Source organism: Sphaerodactylus townsendi, linkage group LG02, assembly GCF_021028975.2.
Source record: "Sphaerodactylus townsendi isolate TG3544 linkage group LG02, MPM_Stown_v2.3, whole genome shotgun sequence".
Taxonomy (NCBI): domain Eukaryota; kingdom Metazoa; phylum Chordata; class Lepidosauria; order Squamata; family Sphaerodactylidae; genus Sphaerodactylus; species Sphaerodactylus townsendi.
In genome coordinates this window covers 104,412,024-104,431,073 of record NC_059426.1, presented here as the reverse complement: position 1 = coordinate 104,431,073, position 19,050 = coordinate 104,412,024, and the positions used below count along the sequence as shown (strand labels likewise).

The 19,050-nt window shown below is 43.0% G+C and overlaps 1 protein-coding gene across 1 annotated transcript; it reads left to right on the top strand.

The window, feature by feature from the left end:
* The first annotated feature begins 2,032 nt into the window (after positions 1 to 2,032).
* On the top strand, positions 2,033 to 16,461 carry FGF3 (fibroblast growth factor 3). The gene is made up of 3 exons (XM_048485742.1): positions 2,033 to 2,573; positions 7,818 to 7,921; positions 13,555 to 16,461. Exons 1-3 carry the CDS (start codon positions 2,300 to 2,302, stop codon positions 13,885 to 13,887), a joined length of 711 nt encoding a protein of 236 aa, XP_048341699.1. The 5' UTR covers positions 2,033 to 2,299; the 3' UTR covers positions 13,888 to 16,461.
* Positions 16,462 to 19,050: the final 2,589 nt, after the last annotated feature.

The following is a 19,050-nucleotide window of genomic DNA, read 5'->3' as shown; positions in this document are numbered from 1 at the left end:
AAGTGGGGGTGGGGGTGGGGGTGGGGGTGGGGGGCTGCTGGGGAGAGCCTGTCTCTCTGGTCGATGCCCAAGGCGGAAAGATGGAGGGGGGAGGGGGTGGTGCTAATGGTGAAAACGCGAACCACAATGCGATCAAGATGGAAGCAATTTGGGCCCAAGTCATTAAGGTATTGAGTCTTCCTCCCCCTCGGCTTGGAGTTTACTTTTAAGGCTAGATTGTGGGCTGCGGGGGGGGGGGGGGGGAGACGAGTCCTACAGGGCGAAGAAGGAACGTCGTCGATTTCACGGGGAGCCCGGGCCGATTATGGGCGAAGGGTCGGACATGATTCATACATTGCCAGGCTAGAAGTGGGGGTGGCGGGTGCTGACTTATGGAGCGCCCCCCCTGTCAGGCTATCCGGACGGCATCCCTCTCAGACTGGGCATCCTACTTTGGGGTGCTTTGCATACTTCTTTTGCTGCCCGTACAACCTTTTTTTTCCCTCTACGCAACAAAGCAAAAACAAGGCAGGGTGGTGTGTGCGTGTCTTTTGATTCACTTTGCGCAGGACCCACCCAAGTTAATCCTGAAGGATCTCACCACTTCTCAGACCTGTCCACAATCAATGGGGCATCGATTGATTTAAGATAAAAGACGTCTATGAGCAAACAATTCTCTAATAAGATCTTTAAAAAAAAGTGGTAAACGGGATTGTGCAGCTATTTCCCCCGTCCTAACTGGTTGTGTTCTGGGCGAGAGGCAGTCCAACGGAAGGTGGCCCTGGGAGGTGTGAAGGGGTGGGGGCAGGAGGTCTCCACACCTTCTTTCCTTCCATGATTCAGTGATGGGGGTGCCTTTCAGTCAAGGGGCCGATTCATCTCAGATTGCGATCTGGGGCTCAGTTTACCCAGTTGCCGGAAATCCTATTGAACTTGCTTTCGAGTAAGCGTGCATAATAGGAGCCGTCTGCACAGGGACAAACGGCTGAGGACAAAGACATGTTCCTGTTGCTTCCGTTGAGGAATCCAACCCCTGCTCCCATCATCTCTTTCAGTATTCTGAGTTTCCAAAATATTAACTTTCTTTGGGGGGGGGGGGGATCCCATACAGCCAACTGTAGCCCGAGGTTTCTTTCGAGGTCCTTTACTCGGGAGTCATTCCCACGGAGTGACTCCAGTGACAGTGCGGACTGAGCAGCCTTACACATTTCCAAGCCGGGCTCTCGGGCGCTAGCCATTCATACCAATGACCCAGGTATTCCCGGCCCCGCAGCGGGCTTTATTATTCACGTGTGTTGTATGCAGTCAACTGAAAGCATTTCGCGGCATGATCCGGTTGCTTTTCTTTTGGCTTGAAGACTTTACGAGGTGATTTTAAGACAAAGCAAAGCCAAAGGCGCAAGAAGCCTGCGGAGCCTGAGCCCAGCGGGCCGCCGGAGAGCAACCAGGGCTGGCCTCACCTGCGCTCGATGGGAGAGAGGCTGAACGGGGATCTCCTCGCTCCGGCACCGCCACGTTGAGCTGGGTCATAAAACTCTCCCGGAGCTGGCGAAGCTAAGCCGAAGCCCAGAGCTCCCAGGACCCTCGTTCTTTCGGGAGGGCTTCCCTTGGCATGCTCAAGGGGCGCTTGGCTCAGCCTCGGCTCGGCCATCCAGGCAGGCACCCGGAGTGTGTGTGTGTGTGTGTGTGTGTGTGTGTGTGTGTGTGTGTGTGTGTGAGAGAGAGAGAGAGAGAGAGAGAGAGATATGCGGTTGTCCGCAAAAGGCCCCCTAGTGCGCTCCCCGTATGCGCTGCGCAATTTTATTCAGGGTATCCATGAAACGGCGACCTTTCCCTCCTGGGCTCTCCATCAGTTGGTTGCAGATGGGCCCGTTGGGGCAGGAGGCTCCCTCCCCCCACGTTCTGTCGATCAGCGACCCCCCCCCCCCGGCTTCTCTGGCTGCGCTGCCGTGCCCCCGGTTGCCCCCCTTCTCCTTCTCCTTCGCCCTCCACCCCCACCCCCCGTCTCTCTGTGTGCCTCTCGCTGCCTGCCGTGCAGTCTGGCTGGCTGAGACCCGAGGAGTCCCCTGATCCCGACAGCTCCGCCTCGTGCCACCGGCTGGGCCTCCTCTCCTGCCTCCTTCGACGTCTATTCACTTCACCGGCTTTCCAGCCGCCCCGGCGCAACTGCCGCCGGCCGCCCCCCGGCCTCTCCTCCTGGCCATGCCTGCCGGCTGCACCCGGCGCATCCTTCGCGGAGGCCGCGGGCTGCTCCAGGCCGGCCCCGTCTGACGGGCGCTGCGTCCGGCCTTGCTGCGCGCCCCAGGGTCGTCATGCCACAATGGTGACCCTCTGGCTCGTCCTGCTGAGTGTCCTGCAGGCGCCCGGACCGGCCGCAGCTGCCGAGGAGCCCGTCGGGGAGCCCGCCGCCTGCGCCCGCCCAGGACCGCTGTGTGACCCGCGCTGGCGCAGGGATGCCGGCGGGCGCGGCGGCGTTTACGAGCATCTCGGAGGAGCGCCTCGCCGCAGGAAGCTCTTCTGCGCCACCAAGTATCACCTCCAGATCCACGCCAATGGGCGGATCAACGGCACCTTGGAGAAGAACAGCGTCTTCAGTAAGTAGCGCCGTCGGCTCGGCTTCTCCCCGGCCCGACCCCCGCCCCCCCCCCCCCCCCCGGACGGCTCATTGATTTCAGTGGGACCTCACTCGGAGGAAGTCTTTTCTTGCTTCGCTGGGCTGCCTTAAGCAGAGATGTCTTTAATTTGGCACTTTTGCCTTTCTGTTCGAGGACGCTCCAGGTGGTTTACAGTTTCTTCCCCCCGCCCCCCCAAAAGAAACCCCGCAGAACAGCGGAACAGATCAGGCCCAACACTGGCCTGGCGCCCAGTTTCACTCCAAGATATTCAGCCTGTTCCTGGGGGGGGGGGGCACGTGAGATGGCTCTTTGGGGGCCTCACTCACCTTGAAGTATCCCTTCTTAGATGCTCTTTTGCCTCAGCCCTGACCAGCCTGTCTGATTGATTAAAGTGAAACGGATTTCTTCTCACCAGCCCAGCTTTTAGACTGGGTTCTTCAGGACTGGGCTCCAGAACCTCCTTTTCAACCCTGGAACACCTGAAGAAACAAATACTTTCGGGGGTGGATGGGTGTTAATAAATAAATGGATGAATTAATAAATAAACATGGGTGCTCTGGCCCTGGAAATGTCTCTTGTCTCCACACATAGCGATTTTTCATTTTGAGACAGGGAAATTGTCCTGTCCTTTAAACAAAACACACAGGAAACACCAATACTAGTATTACTATTAAATATATAGCAAAAAAAATGTGACCCTTCAAATCAGGGATGGAGCCAAAACATACTAAAGAATGATTGATAGCGCTTACTGAATGGCTCAAGGGAGATGGGGTCCTAAGATGAATAAGTGCTGGACCAAAGAGGAACAAAACAGTGCTGAAGAGGAATGTCACTGACCACACGCAAGACAGTCACAGCTAGATGAGAGTCAGCTTGGAGCAGTGGTCAAGAGCAGTGGACTCTAATCTAGAGAACTGGGTTTGCCTCCTTCACATGAGTGGCAGACTCTTGCCTGGTGGACCATATTTATTTCTGTGCTCCTACTCATGACTACCTTGGGCTAGTCACAGTTTTTCCGAACTCTCTCCACCCCACCTACCTCACATGGTTTCTGTTGTGGGAAGAGGAAGGGAAAGGAGCTTGTAAACCCCTTTGAATCTTCTTATGGGAGAGAAAGGTGGGATGTAAATCCAAACTCTTGTGGTAGGACAACTGACAGGATGCCAGGCTGGCAGATCCAGTCTTTGGACCTTCTCTGTTTTAGGATCGGGCATGTTTCTTTTTACACCCCCCCTCCCCTCCCCTCCCCTCCCCAGGTGAGGCAGTAACTGCTAAGGACATTGTAACCTACAAAGCATTGTCGTTTTTGCTGAGCAGCCTGGCACTTAAAACTGACTGACAACATCCTTCTGACTTACGAAGGTTCCAATCTTCTCCAGGGTAATTTAATGCCGCACAATCAGAGCATGGAGTATCAGAACTGTGACCATGTTGACTGAATATGACAGTGCAGTCCTCTGAATATTTACCTGAGAGTAAGCCTTGTTGAGTAGAGTGCAACTTATTCCTGAGTAAACATGGTAAAATTCTCTTAGTTGCTTTTGAATAGTCCCAGGTCACTCCCTCAATTTTCCCTTTTCCCTTTGGCTGAAACATACAAATAGATGGGAAAGAAAGCTTGAGGTGGGGGGCTGTGGTGCCCCAGATCCATGGGATCTTGTTCTCTTTCATCTCCAGGTAATGCTCAGTGGAGGTTGGTATAAGTGCCTGATTGGAAATTAGTTGCTAAACTTACTCCCTCCCTTCGGGGGTTGGGCGGTCTATGAAATCTAATTAATAACAACAACATACACACAAACACCCCCCAGTTTATTTTCCCCAATGGTTTTGATAGAATGCCAAAGGGACAAAAGAGCTTTGCCAAGGATTCAAAGTGAAGCATCTTTTCAGGTTTGCCTCCCTCCATAAGAAGGGGAGGGCAGAGCCCAAAGGACATCCCCTTGGTGTGCCTGGCTCTTCTGCCCCTTTGCAATCTTTCCAGGACTCAGCATCAGTACTGCTCTGCATGCCTCCATTCTTCCTGGAATGCATCCCTACACTTGGAGCATCACTGAGAGGACAAACAGCTCCTCTAATTTTACAGAGGAGGAGGAGGAGGATAATGTGGTGGCTGTCTCTTGATCTGTCTGACTTGATGAAGGTGTGCCAGGCTTTCACTTCCCAGGGCTTACTGGCCTGGAGGTATCTTTCTTCACACCATGCTGGAATTCAGCACTAGGTGGGAGTGGGGAGAGATACCACTAGAACCATCCAAGGTTTTTGTAAATAACATTTCAGAGTGACTTTAACACTTCAGTCTGTTTATTTGGTTTTCTGCTCTCTCTTCTCCCACTATTAACCTTGTTTGAGGATTTGAGAGTATTTATGGCAGAGGAAATTACTTCTGCCTCTTTTCAAATTGGCTCAGAAAATAACAACAAACATGGGAAAGAAACCAAGCCTGTCAGCAGCATAATAGTGTTGCAAATCAGATATAGACTGGCCATATTCAATACATTGTGAATTCCCCAGTACAAGGAGAACAGAGATTGGTATGAGTTCAAGTATCTACATCCATTGCTTGATCACTGCCATTATGTAAATATGCCATACATCTATCATAGGCAGGTCTTTCGATCACCCATCATGTTGATCACCAAAAACCAGAAACTGTTAATGTTGTAAACTGCAAATCATCAATTGAGAAGTCACCAAGGGCATGACTAAGCAAAATTTATGCCCTTTTACATCTTACTGTAACTAACAGGACTTAAAAGAGCTGAGCGTTGGGTCTATGAGATAACAGCTAAGCTACATACACCCATCAGCTCTTGTATTCAGCATATGAAGGTGATACTAAAGTTCCTAAAGATGCAGTGGGAGGAAACAATCTTTCTGAGACGAACAAACAATTAATTCCCTGAGACTGATCTCAGAATAGATATACAGTGAATTAAAGCATTCTTCTAGTCCAGTCAATCAAGTTTTCCATGAATCTTATAATTTCTATTTTACATCACATTTGAGCTTCTTTAGGAATGAGAGAAGTCATGGAATTATACTGAAGGAGAGTCACCCAGCCTAATCCTTTTGCTCCAAGACATAAAGGTAGCTGGTCTGTTTGTAGGCCTTGAATGGTCCCTAGAAGCAAGCTCAATAAAGCTATACCTAATCAGTGCCTGGGCGGGAGATCTTCTGGAAACATTATGAATATTGTCTTAACTTACATGTTGGAATTAGTGCATAAATCTAACTATCTATCTTCATGGAAGCCTACTAAATCAGGCATGATGCCAGTCGTGACTAGCATAGAAAGTAGAGAGGAAGAGTTTCAACATTAACTTTTGATAAATTTGCTAACTTTTTGTGAATTCACAAATGCACATTTAAAAGCTAGTGATGACTTGCATGTGCAGAACAATTATCAAAACAAAAGCTTTCATATTGCTTTAAAAAAAAGTAGAATGGCAGCAGTTCACACATTTGACTGAGAACTGTAAAGTCATATCTTCGTACAATGGCATGCTAAGTGATAGACATGCATGTGTGAATGAGCCATGTCAGTTTTAAAGTGACTCCAGCATACATTTCCTACTCTTTGGGCTGTATCCAAATGAGAAGGTATCACCTTTTCTAAGCGCAAACCTTAATCCACAGAAGGTTTAATCAAAAATATTTCCTTGTGAGATACTTCACCTATAATAAAAAATGCCACCATTATTATTCAAGAGAAACCGAGATGCTTATTTCAAAATCTGAAGCTCGGATCAAAAATATGCACCTATAATATTCGTTCCTTTAGCATCTCTTAGATGTTTTATTTTCTTGGACATAAGCGATCTTCATAATTTTTAAATAGATATCTACCTTTTTTAGGGTTTGCCTAAAAGTGATAAAATGTGGGTGCACCAAAGTGTTTGAAAATATGTCTCATGGTGGGATTCTAATTTGTGTGATTTTTTATTCTGACAGCTTTGTGTTTAAAAGCAGTGGGAAAGAAGTAGATAAAATTTAAAAAATCAATTAAAGCAAAATGCATTAATGTATATTTATACTTATTGGAAAAGTGGGATTGCCCGTGGATCTCTCTTCAGAGTATACTTGATGGCAAACCCAAGTTTGTTGCCTTTTAATGTGTGAAACAGCCTTTCCCACATCCTTGCCTTTCTTGTTTCCCTAGTCTGGGCAAGGAGATGGTTGATAGTTACTGAAATATTTCCTCCCTTTGATTGTGGCTCAGACAGGCCATATTGTTCTTCCCCAAGGGCTATGCTGCTGACTTTTAAAATGACAGCCTCCTTTCATGGTTCCATACATGGCTCTAAGATGAGACCACTTGTCTTGCTCCATTTTGCTCTCTGAAGACCTCAGCAAGAGCATTGTGTTGAAATGGGCAGCTTTGTGGTTTGTTTCAATAAGTCAAGCACTCTTGTGCCCCTAAGAAAGGCATTAAAGGGGATTTAAACTTTTTATAGACATATAGGATTAGGTGAGCCTCTAGTTCAATGTCAGATCTTTCTTTCTCCAAGCAGTTCAATCTTAATCAAACAGCTGGGGATTTACTAGTTAAGAGTTTGCGTCAAACAGCTCCCATATGCTTGTGTTGTCTTTTCTGAGGATCATAATTGGATTATGAGTTTAGTAAATACTAGTCCTATGGTGTTGTGTTTTTAGATGGAATTTGCGTTTAGATAGTTTTGGATGTCACATTTAGACACTTTCATGTCAACAACTTGAAAACAGAAACCACCAAGCCCTAGGAGACCTGGGTTTGAAATTTTTGCTTAGTTCTGAACTCATAGCCTTGAGCAGGCTATGCTTGACCTCATTTCCTTATTTATTACATGGGAACCGGAATAGTCAACTTGATAAACTGAGGGGGAGGGGGTGATGAAATGGAGAGTGACCATTTTGCACACTGGCATGCCAATCTTAAACTAATTGGCTGGCATCCCAAGCTCCACGTGGATCCAGCAGATGTACAAAGCTTTTGACTGCTCTGGCTGAAACAGTGCTGGGACTGCTTGATATGTGCAATTTGTGTCTGCTCCCAAGCTTCTGGGGGAATACTCAATCCACTGAACAGGGGCAAATACATGGAAACTGTCCCACTGAAATCAAGTGAGTGTATTTCCAATGTGTTGCTTCAATACGTGAAAATGTAATCATAATGAAGAAGATGGTGGTGATGTGCATGGATCTTTTCATATGTAAAAATTAATCCTCACTTTTCTGTTTCAGGCATTCTAGAGATAACCGCAGTGGATGTTGGAATTGTTGCTATCAAAGGCTGTTTCTCTGGCAGATACCTGGCCATGAACAAAAGAGGCCGACTTTATGCTTCAGTAAGTGCTGTTTAAGACAGAAGCATTTTAACTATGGCAAGGAAGTTGAAGCATCCTCCACTTGAGTGCCAATCATTTTCAATGGGGATTTGAACACCATTGTAATCTGAGGACCCAAATGCTGGTGGCCATGTATAAACATGGACAGAGAACAAAAATATTCCTTTGGGTTTGATTTGAGGGAGGGATTAAGCGGCCCAGCTATGGAGCATAATGGTAAGTGGGAGGTATGCTTGTTTTCCTTTAATGCATGTAGCCCCTCCGCCACACCAGATAATCCAGATTGCATATCAGAGTGGGAGAGAGATGATACTGGAAAACGCTTTTGGCATGTGCATTTGAACATGTAGAGATAAATTTAGAGATGATAAGTAATTCCTTCGGGTGAGTTAAGTGTCAAGAACGAAGGAAATCTACTGTTGACAGTGCGATTAGGAAGCTTTTCACAAGGAAAAAAAAGTCTCCCAGGGATGTTGATGGGAGTCCCACTTGCGCAAGGTAATGAATGGGCTCTCAGCATGTGTGAAGTCATTGCAGTTGGGAGCTAATGCCAGAGATGAGGCAGCTGTTAATAGACCAAAAGAATGTGTAAATTAAACAAAGCTTTTTCCCAATTCTTTGCAATTAATGCTTCTGCACTTCGATCTGGCTTTATAGTACATTGGATATAAGCCTCCATCCCATGTACCACTTCTGTCCATTACTAAGTATTTGAGCAAATATTTCACTGACAATAAGCAATGCTTCTCTGTACCTTTCACTATTCCATAACTTGTAGTATTTGAAGGAATATATTAAAGTGCTTGAGGAGCGGGGGCCAAACAGGGGGAAAAGGGAGAGAAACCTTTTTATCTAGAGCAGCAGATAGAAGAGAATGTCCATTACAGTTGCCTCTCAGTAAATTCCCTGAGCCAAGACCTGGCCATGAACATGGATGGCAGCTTTCATCCATTTGAACATCCTTGCTATTTTGATCTCACCCTTTCTTCAAGAGTTCCAATTTAGTTTCTGATCAGGAATGGGTTAAAATGGGCTGTGAGATATTTTCTGACTTAGAATATTCCATCTCTCTACCTAGAATTGGAGTTAGGAGTTCTGGCAACAGGTTTATTATGGCATAACCTTTTGTAGACTGCTAGCACTTTTAGGGTTAGGTGTTAGACAATTCATTGCTGAGGGCCACATTTTTGATTATAAGGCACTTTTTTCTATTATGAGGCTATATTTGTTCTAATGCTACCATAATAAAGAAGGAAAAATGTTTTAGATTGCATTGCTATGTAATAAGAAGTAAAAACTACAATAGATTAAATGGTAAGGTATCTCTGTTCTTCACCAGCTTGACGGTAAAGTGTTAGCAATATGCAAATTAATTTAAATATATTAAATTATTTATTTAAGAGGTCATTGGAAAATGACTAATAAACTAAAAACAATTTTAAGCAATTGAAAATCTTCATTGAAATGCTCAGTTTCTTTCCTAGGTTTGTCCTTTCTGGCACATGTCTTCCAGATAATTATTTGAAGGCAAACACAGTCTTCCACTTATGTAGAGATAAGTGAAAACACCACACTGGGAAATCTGTATTTTTCTTAAATGTAAGGTATAGTTGTTGGCCACTCTGTTACACAGAAGCAAAATGTATAAATTATCATCATCATCATCATCATCATCATCATCATTATTATTATTATTATTATTATTATTATTATTATTATTATTATTATTATTATTATTAAGGGTTCTGGGTGGTGTATGCATAAAACAATGCATAAAACTACAATATATAATAAATAAGAAAGAGAGTACTTGTGATATTGAAACCCTTAAAACACAGCAGCATTAACATAACCTTCATTAATTGATCCCAATTTTGTTGATGGTGCCCAATCCCAAGGTCGGGAGGGGGCCGGCAGTGCCAGATAAGATATTACATTAGCAGTGCTGGAGATGGCATAACAAGTGGTGCAGGGGCATCAGAGGGGGCAAGCAATCCGCGGCCAGCCCCCCCAACGTCCCGGTGGAACAATTCGGTTTTGCATGCTCTGCTGAATTCACTAAGGTCCCGCAGGGCCCGAACAACTGATGGAAGAGTGTTCCATCAGGCTGGGGCCGTAAAGACCCTGGCCCGGGTAGAGGCCAGCTGCATCATGGAGGGGTGGGGGACTGTCAGTAAGTTAGCCTCCGCAGAACGCAGAGGCCTACCTGGGACATATGTGGTGAGACAGTCACGAAGGTATGCAATGTGTCTTCGCTTTCTAGGTATAATTTCTAGTCATTTGTTGATATCACTGTTGTCTGCACTTATGTTGCTTACATACTGTAACTCTTTTAATTTGGACACATGGCTGACAAGTTGAGGTATATAAACCTAGATGTTGGGTTCACCCAGTGGTGGAATTCAAATAATTTAACAACTGGTTCTGGTTGTGCGATTCAAATAATTTAACAACTGATTGTTTACAAGCACCATTTTAACAACTGGTTCTGCCAAAGTTGTGTGAACCTGCTGAATCCCACCACTGGGTTCACCTATGTGAGGGTGGGGGTTTGGGGGGGACCAGATAATTGAGTCTCCTTTGGAATTAAGCCCAGGCTTGTCCATCACCCATCTATAAGGCAGGCAGGGACAAATCAATTGCTAAACTGCACATGGACCATGATGCAATGCCAGCACAGCCCCGCCTCATGCCTCATGCCTCATGCCACATCCAACATCTTTTTTAGGGACCTTCTTCATTCATTCTGACTTGTTGCTGGAGAACAGGACATGATGGGAGGGCTTTCAATGCATTGTATCTTCCTTACTAATATGACTTCATTACATTATAGAAGAAATGATTAGTGTCTTAAGGTCATATTTTCACTTGAGCAAAGACAATTTACATGTGTTCAGCAGAGGGTAACAGACCTTGAATTTTAAAATTCACTTAAAAATTCCTCTTCAGTTTTCTTATTGATCCCTGATACAACTTCAGTTTGAAAAAAACCCAACATACTAGCTCATAGCATTGTGACGATGCAGAAGTAATATCTGCTCTAGTCCATTCACCTGATTTTAAGCTGAACAAAAGGGTTTATACTAAAGCATACCTCCTTGCTTTCTGTTCATGAAATCCCAAAACAGAACAGAGGACATAAAGCGAAATCTTTTTTCCTTGCCATGCTAGCTTTCCACAGGAAGGAAGCATTTGTGGTACATCCTGATCTGCAATCCGAAGTGGCACAATGAAAAAGTAATGTAGCACTTGATACCTGTCAGGGCCTGAATTAGCAGTGAAATGAGAATTAGCCTCGAGAGCTGTATATTGAACCAATGAATCATCACTGTTACTTCTGCATAGGTTTGATTATTTTCTAGTGGCTTCTTCAAAGAGTAAGGATTGTTGCTTTGGTATAATAACGGAGTTCTGCTACTCCAGATTAGGAGGACTATTTCTTGCTCTCCTATTTGTATGTTTCTATGTTGAATTTCTTTTTATAGGGAGAAGTATCGACCAAGGTGATTCACAATGATTAACAGTATTAAAAGTACAATTCAAAGTACAACATGATCTGCAAAACCCAAACAAATCCCCCCTCCAGAATTCTTGCTGAAAAGAAATAAGTTTCCTTAGATCCCCAATACTTCTCTCATTCTGTTTTTCATACTTCTTTATTTAACTGAGATCTGAAGATGAGGCTGACTACCTTAAGATGAGGCTATGCATATGTATTTCACTTCAGTTAGTTTGCACACAACTGCCTCATTAATTTTTTTGCATGGATGTTTTGCAGTGTAATTTCATCCTTTAAAGCTGAGAGATTTGCGAAACTGAACTTACTAATATGGTGAATAAAGAGGAGTTTAGGGTCCAGTTGGGGCCCATCTCTTGTGCAGGCCTTTGTGACTGTGTAGAAAGAGCCCATTTACTCCCTCTGCTGGGCTAACTGAGAATTTCTTCTAGTTTAAAAGCCTTTTTAAAAAAAAATAAAGCACATATAAAAACATGTTCCAATACTTTTTAGGTGAATTTAAAAAAATTGGACAATCCATTCCATACACCTAGACCATATTACATCAATTCTGATTCCAAATAATACATTATGGTTATAAAACTTATTTCCCTACATGGAATAGCATTTTGTAGTGCTTTCAATTTTGTCCTCTTCATTGTGTCCCACACTTTTAACAGCTACTCTTGCTTATTGGTTAATAACTGAGCCTTCCAACATCCATGCAAAACTGGTTCTTGCTTCTGTGAATATATTGAGCAGCAGTTCCCTGTACATTTCTACACTATTTCTACATACTTCTATTTAAAAATTTCTGGATATATTGAAAGTTCAATATCCCATGCATCTATCATTTCCCAGAAATTTCACACCATGCTGCATCCATACCACATATGCCTACAGTCTTTTTTCACATGTCAGGGTTGTGGCAGTCATGTTTCTAGGGTGTCAGAAAATCCAAGCTGCAAACACGAGGAGCAAAATATGTGGAAACTGCAAATCAGGCAAAAGAATACATTTCCAGAAGAACTGGGCACACTCCAGAGGTAGTCAGTTGCACTTGTATCTCACAGAAGTAAGCGGACTTTTAAGTATTTAGCTCTGTCTCAACAGGTAATGAATGTAATGGGATTTTTATGTGATTGAAGTATGAGTGATCTCTGAACTATGTCCAGTGTAACAACAAACCATCATGAAGTCAATGCAGAGGTGTATGAACTATTGACAGTGACATGGCTGAATATTTTGGTTTTTTAAAATATTCCTTTAGATTTTGCTAGAATTAAAAAAGAAAACGTTATTATTCATTAAGATGCCACAAGACTACTATTTTATTTTTCTGCAGCATACCTACAGTTCAATTCTCAGAACACTTTTCTGGGAGTAAGCCCTTTGAGGAGGCCTCCTTAGGATTGCTTTTTAACACAGATTCTGATCTAGTATAATGATGTTTATCAAATGTGGCTGATGTTTTTAGGACACAATCCCTTTTAGGACACAATTCATTCTTGCCACAAGATTAACAATTCTGAGAACCTGAGAGCCTTCATTAGTTCACAGGAGAAAATTTCCAGTTTTCATGGTCATGTGTTGGACAATGTGATTTTAAAATGGTGTGCATAACAGTGTAGACATGGGTAGACTTTGTTCTCTACCATTCTCTTCCAGCCTTTTGTAATTTAAGGTATTAGGTATTGTACAAGCTGTTAGGCCATGACAGGGCACCATGCTAGACAACAGTGGGCAAGACTGGAAGATACTGCATCCCCAAGTCTGTTGTGCAGATGTACCACCATTTTAGAGCTTGGTGGCCAATTTGGCCCTTGAAAATGCAGAGAGAGAGAGACCAGCCTCTGAAACATGGTGGACTTGAATATAATCTATTTTGACTCGGGGTCAGTGGCCTTTAATTTTTTTTTACAGTGAGAGAAAACTCTGCATGGAGCAGTTGCACATTTGAACTGCATATTTTCTAAGAGGTGTCCATGCACATTGGAAATGCAGGTGGAGCTTTTCATGCATGGTGGACCCCAATCTGTGCCTCCTTTTGTATGTTTCAATTGGTTTGAACCACTACCTTCCTGCTGATTTTCTCTTGGAATCAATGAAGCTGATAGCTACTGTTGTTACTTTACAGGAGACGTACAATGCTGAGTGCGAATTTGTGGAAAGGATCCATGAGCTGGGCTACAACACTTATGCCTCACGCCTGTACCGGACTGTGCCCAACGGAGCTAGCAGTAAACGCAAAGCCAGTGCTGAGAGACTCTGGTACGTCTCCATCAATGGGAAAGGCCGACCCAGAAGGAGTTTTAAAACCCGTAGGACACAGAAATCTTCTCTCTTTTTGCCTAGGGTCTTGGATAACAAAGACCATGATATGGTCCGACTATTCCATAGAAACAATAAGTACCTAGAGAGTCTATTAAAGACTTCAAATAAGAACCAGAGAAGAAGAAGAGGACACTAGTGGATGCTTTGTAGGTGGAGTAGCTGGGATGGAGAAGGAAGACAAGAGTCAGTGTTCAACATGCTACTAACAAATACGGTTCGTGTGACCGGTATGGTCTCAAAAATAAAAACTGGATATCTGACCAGTCATACATGCTAATAGTTGTTTTAGAATTATAACCCATCGGTAAGAACGTATGAATTAAAAATTGAAGCATGTCCACACTTCATTAGATTAATGTACGGTAATAATTTGAAACATTTTTTCATGAAGTATTTTCCTCACCTTCTTCAGCCAGGGACATTTTAATGTATTATCTCCTATTGTTCAAACCCCAGTTCATAATTCTTTTACCCTCTAAAATATAACCAGCTGGGGTAATTTAAGAATGCATTGATTCTGTAAACTTATAATTACTTCTGACTTCAATTTAATGATCAGTAAGTATATTATCATTTATTATCCTTGAGTTTATAATTTGACACATTCGGTTTATTAACAGTTTAAGCATTACAGAAAAAATACATGCTGTTTGGATTTTTTAATTTAACATTTTGTTGTTACGTTGAAACTCAAAGATATGGTTTTGCTATTTTACTGACTCTTGCAAAACTTGATGAAGCCTGTAAAACGTATTTGAAATAAGACTTTGGGACACTATGCAGCCCAGGCTGTTAACGCTACAGGTGGTTCACTGCTTTGAAGTCAGTACATAATAAAATAATGTAACTGGAAGAGAGTAGTTACTACAGTCAACGATTATCACACATGATACCAAAAAGTGCACTTGAGCTGCTTTCCCTATTGGTGAAGCTTTTTAATGTGAGATAGAATACACAATGCGGTCAAATATACACTTTGGTCAGTGGAGACTTAACTACAGCTTTATAGCTCCATTTAAGCACACTCTATCACACGCCCTGCAATCTAGAGCAACAAGAATACCAAAAGCTTTATTGTGGCATCAGTTTTCTTGCACAAGCCTTGAGTTCATATGACGCATGAAGTATATTGAATAACATAAAAGTTATTTGGAATACCTGGAATGCTCATCTGTGTCTTCTCATCCATACCCACAGTTTCATGGTGGGATAATATGTAAATAGGCTGTGAATTTATATCAGTTTTTACTAGGGGAAATTGGGTTCTTGTACTTTATTCCCCATGCTGCTGACATCTGATGTGGATTGCTAGTATAAGAAGCTAAATGTTTCTTATAGGTGCCTCTCAAAGAAACAGTAGACCTCTTGACTTAGAGTCTGGCCTCTACCACACATACAGATGGATAGGCATTCCAGGTAGTAATCAAGTCCACACAGCAGCTTGAAGCCAGCAGTCATGCTACATGAGATGCTGCTAAAAATGCCTAACATCACCTATAAGTATCACACTTAGATTGTTTTTTCGGTAGCAGACCTATCTACATTTTCTAATGTAACATAAGGCTGGATAAGTGGGGCTGCAGACAAACTGTCATTGACTCCATTGCCACCAGCTGTAATCATGGCAGCTGAGATATTTTTGCTCCAACACCTTTTATTATTCTTCCAAAATATTTATATTGATTAAACAGAAATATAATCGAAAGGTATATGTTTCAGATGCATCTATTAAAAATGCAGTCACATAGGTGAGGCTGATCAAGGCCATCATGCTAGTTAACCAGGAAATGTCATTTAGGTGATTTAGCAAGAGCCAACTGAGGTAATATAAAGAGGTTTCTGGAAAACAACCACTCCTAGTGCTTGGCTGGAAATCCAGATTAATTGCAACTGGACTGCACTTTCTTTTTAATGATTACCACATAAAACACGTAAGCCGAGCCGTTCTATTTTTGCATTCCCTTCATTGTAGTGATAGGTATTGCAATGAACTCTTCAGAATCTTTGTGAGTTCTCATTCCAATGTCTCTATTTTTCAAAAATACTGAAATGTGATTTCACATACAAAAAATCCCTCCACAATAACTAATCAGAGCGCTGATCTCCTTGAGGTCCACATTTCCATTTGAATGAGCAGACCTATATCCAATACTGACTGCACACTATGGGCCAATGTGTGTACGGGAACCCCAATGATCTTCTTTCCAAAAAGAAAAACAGCCCTGGGAGAGGATGATGTTAAGGGAAGCAGTGGGACAGGCAAAAGTGGGTGCTTAACTCTTTCTCCTCCTGCTTTTTACGTTCTGAAAAAAAACCCTCCCTAAGACGGAGTTATCTGGGACAGCCTGATCTAGCAAACTGGCTTGGTAAGCTCTTGCAGTTTGAGAATGCCTCCACCATCTTGTATGGAAAATAATATCGCATGAAATGGCCTTGGACATAGATTTCCAGTCATTCTCTCAATACTCATGTACACTATGACTTCTAAAGGAATTTCTACAGGGTTGGAAATTGATGCTATTCTGTCATAACTCATTACCCTTTAACACGTTTATAGCCCTTGTGAGGGATTTACTAATTTTATTATCTTTCTTTTTTTTAAAAGTTATGACAGGTGATCAATGTAATTATCAATTCATTATGAATAATTAAAAAGCCAATAGAAAATATATGATCAAAAATGCCTCTATTAAAATTTTGCTAATCTTAATACAGGGATTCCATATTTGTTTATTATTTACTTACTCACTTATGTACATTTAAAAACCATCTTTCTCCTCCATGGGGATTTAGCAATTTACATCATTCTTCACTTTTCCATTTTATTCTCACAACAGCCTTGTGATATAGGTTAGGCTGAGTATGTATGATTGGCCCAGTCACCCAGCAAGCTCCTATGGATTCAAATCTAGGTTTCCTAGATCTCAGGCTCATTCCACACATGCAGAATAATGCACTTTCAAACTGCTTTCAGTGCTCTTTGAAGCTGTGCGGAATAGCAAAATCCACTTGCAAACAGTTGTGAAAGTGGTTTGAAAACGCATTATTTTGCGTGTGCAGAAGGGGCCTTAGTTTGATGCCCCAATCACTACATTATACAGGGTTTCAATGTTTCATTAAAATTATCAGTTTAATTTTATAAAATATAATCAAATGCTACTGTAGCAAAAAAAAACATGGAGTGGTTTCTCCTTTGAGGTGAATGGGAAAATTCCCACTAGTAGAAACTCTGTTATTGTTTGTCAGAGAGTCTGAGGCTTGTACGAGACTTGTGGCTGCAGGCTGGGATGTTGCCTCAACAAATGTGATTCTGAGAGTTCTGTGAAGGAAACTCCCAGCATTTTTCTTCTGCTTCTAAAATCAGGCATGCAGAGATCTGATTTGGATTGCAGTCATCACCAATCCAAGGGGAGGTGTTATTCAGACTCCTTTGTGCCATCTTCCTAATCTGAATGGTCATGGGAAACCTCTGTTTGGCCTGTTTGGAAAACATACAGGTATATGGGCAGGTACTTGTATGTTCTTCCCTGAGCGGGAGGACATCTTGTGGGTAGTTCCCATTGTCCCATCAGAGAGGCAGGAAATGACTTTTTTCCTCTTCCTGTTGGGAGGAACCACCCCCAGGACCTCAGTCTGTTTCTTGCCTCCAAGGGGAGAGAGCATGCGGACTACCTGCTCTTTTCATATTCCTTGCTGCTTCCAACTCGTTCCTACCCTGAAGAACATATTTGCTCTTCTCCCTCCTTCTCTTTTGCCAGAGATCGCCTTAATATGCGGCAGGCTTTCGACTCGGACCTTTTCTCCGAGGGAGACAGCTGTCCCTAAAATCTTTTCAGATTGGAAAAACAATGGTGGAAAGGCTTAAGCCATGGTCCTGGTCTCAACCTGTATTGGATCCCTGTAGAGTTGCCAACATCCTGGGATGATTTACCCCATGGCTTCCACATAATAATAGCAACGATTCATCCCATGGCTTCCACATATATATATTTCTGCTTTTTAAAAACTGGTGGGTGCTCTGCCAAAGTAGTAATGATGTAAACCTACTTGGTCCACCTAGCTCTGCCCACTCAGTTTCCCTTACAGCAATTTTTTTCAAGATCACTATAATCCTTCCATCTAATTAAGCAGTTATGAGCATGGGAGAAAAGGTGGCATGGTATAGCCTGGTCTCATCAGATCTTGGGAGCTAAGTAGGGTTGGTACTTGAAAGGGACACATCCAAGGAAAACTGTGCAAAGGAAGACAATGGCAAACCACCTCATTTTATCACTTGCCTTGAAAGCCCCTTGCTGGGGTCACCATAAATTAGCTACAACTTGACGACACTTCATACACAGATAACTGAGCAGGACAGAGTGCTGAAAGTGTAAAAGGTCAATTATCCATTTTGGGGAAATGGCCCTTATATGTGGGTAAAAGTTGACAAAGTTTTTAAAAATAATTTCTAATTGCATAACAATTCAAAGATAATAAAATTGGTATGGTGTTCCAACTGCTTTCTGCTGCAGCAGATCTTTCCCTACTTCCCCTTCCTTTAGCAGTCCTATTTTATCTTTAGAAAGGCTATGTTGGAAAATAGGGATAGAATACCATAAAACATAGGAGGATGCAGTGAGGAAGAAAATCAGGCAAGGCAGCATCTCTTCTCTCTTCACCAAGAGAAAGCTGATAGACCTTCAGGCATTTGGCAACAGGATTTAAGATGAAATCACTGATTTCTTGCATTGTATGGTTAGCGGGAAGTCTGAAACCTTTGGATTGGCCAAAACTGTATGAATGTGAAGAGTATAGCCCAGGGGTCTGCAACCTGCGGCTCTCCAGATTTTCATGGACTACAATTGGCCATGCTGGCAGGGGCTGATGGGAACTGTAGTCCTTGAACATCTGGAGAGCCACAGGTTGCAGACCTCTGGTATAGCCTATTGTCAGTGCCTGGTCCAAAGACCAGCAGTTTCTGCATGGTACACATTACGCTCTGGCTTTCTGGCCTGTAATTTCAGTAACTGGTTTTGGGAAGGCTTCTCAAGGCCTGATTTGGGTCTAGCCACTCTGGATTTCACAAAGGGTTGTCAACTCCAGGTTAGAAAATTCCTGGAGATTTGGAAGCAGAGCCTAATGAGGGTGACGTTTGGGGGGAAAGAAGTCAGAAGGGAGATCAGCAGGATGTGATACCATAGAATCCATCCTCCAAAACTACCGCTTTCCTCAGTGGAACTAATACATGTAGTCTAGAGATCTGTTGTCATTCTGGAAGGTATTTCAGGCCTCACCCAGAGGTTGGCAACCCTATCATAAA

Excerpts from the sequence above, each read along its gene's own strand:
- FGF3 (XM_048485742.1), top strand. The coding sequence starts at position 2,300 with ATGGTGACCCTCTGGCTCGTCCTGCTGAGTGTCCTGCAGGCGCCCGGA. Across the intron at positions 2,574-7,817 it reads GGAGAAGAACAGCGTCTTCA|GCATTCTAGAGATAACCGCA; the intron begins GTAAGTAGCGCC and ends TTTCTGTTTCAG. Across the intron at positions 7,922-13,554 it reads GAGGCCGACTTTATGCTTCA|GAGACGTACAATGCTGAGTG; the intron begins GTAAGTGCTGTT and ends GTTACTTTACAG.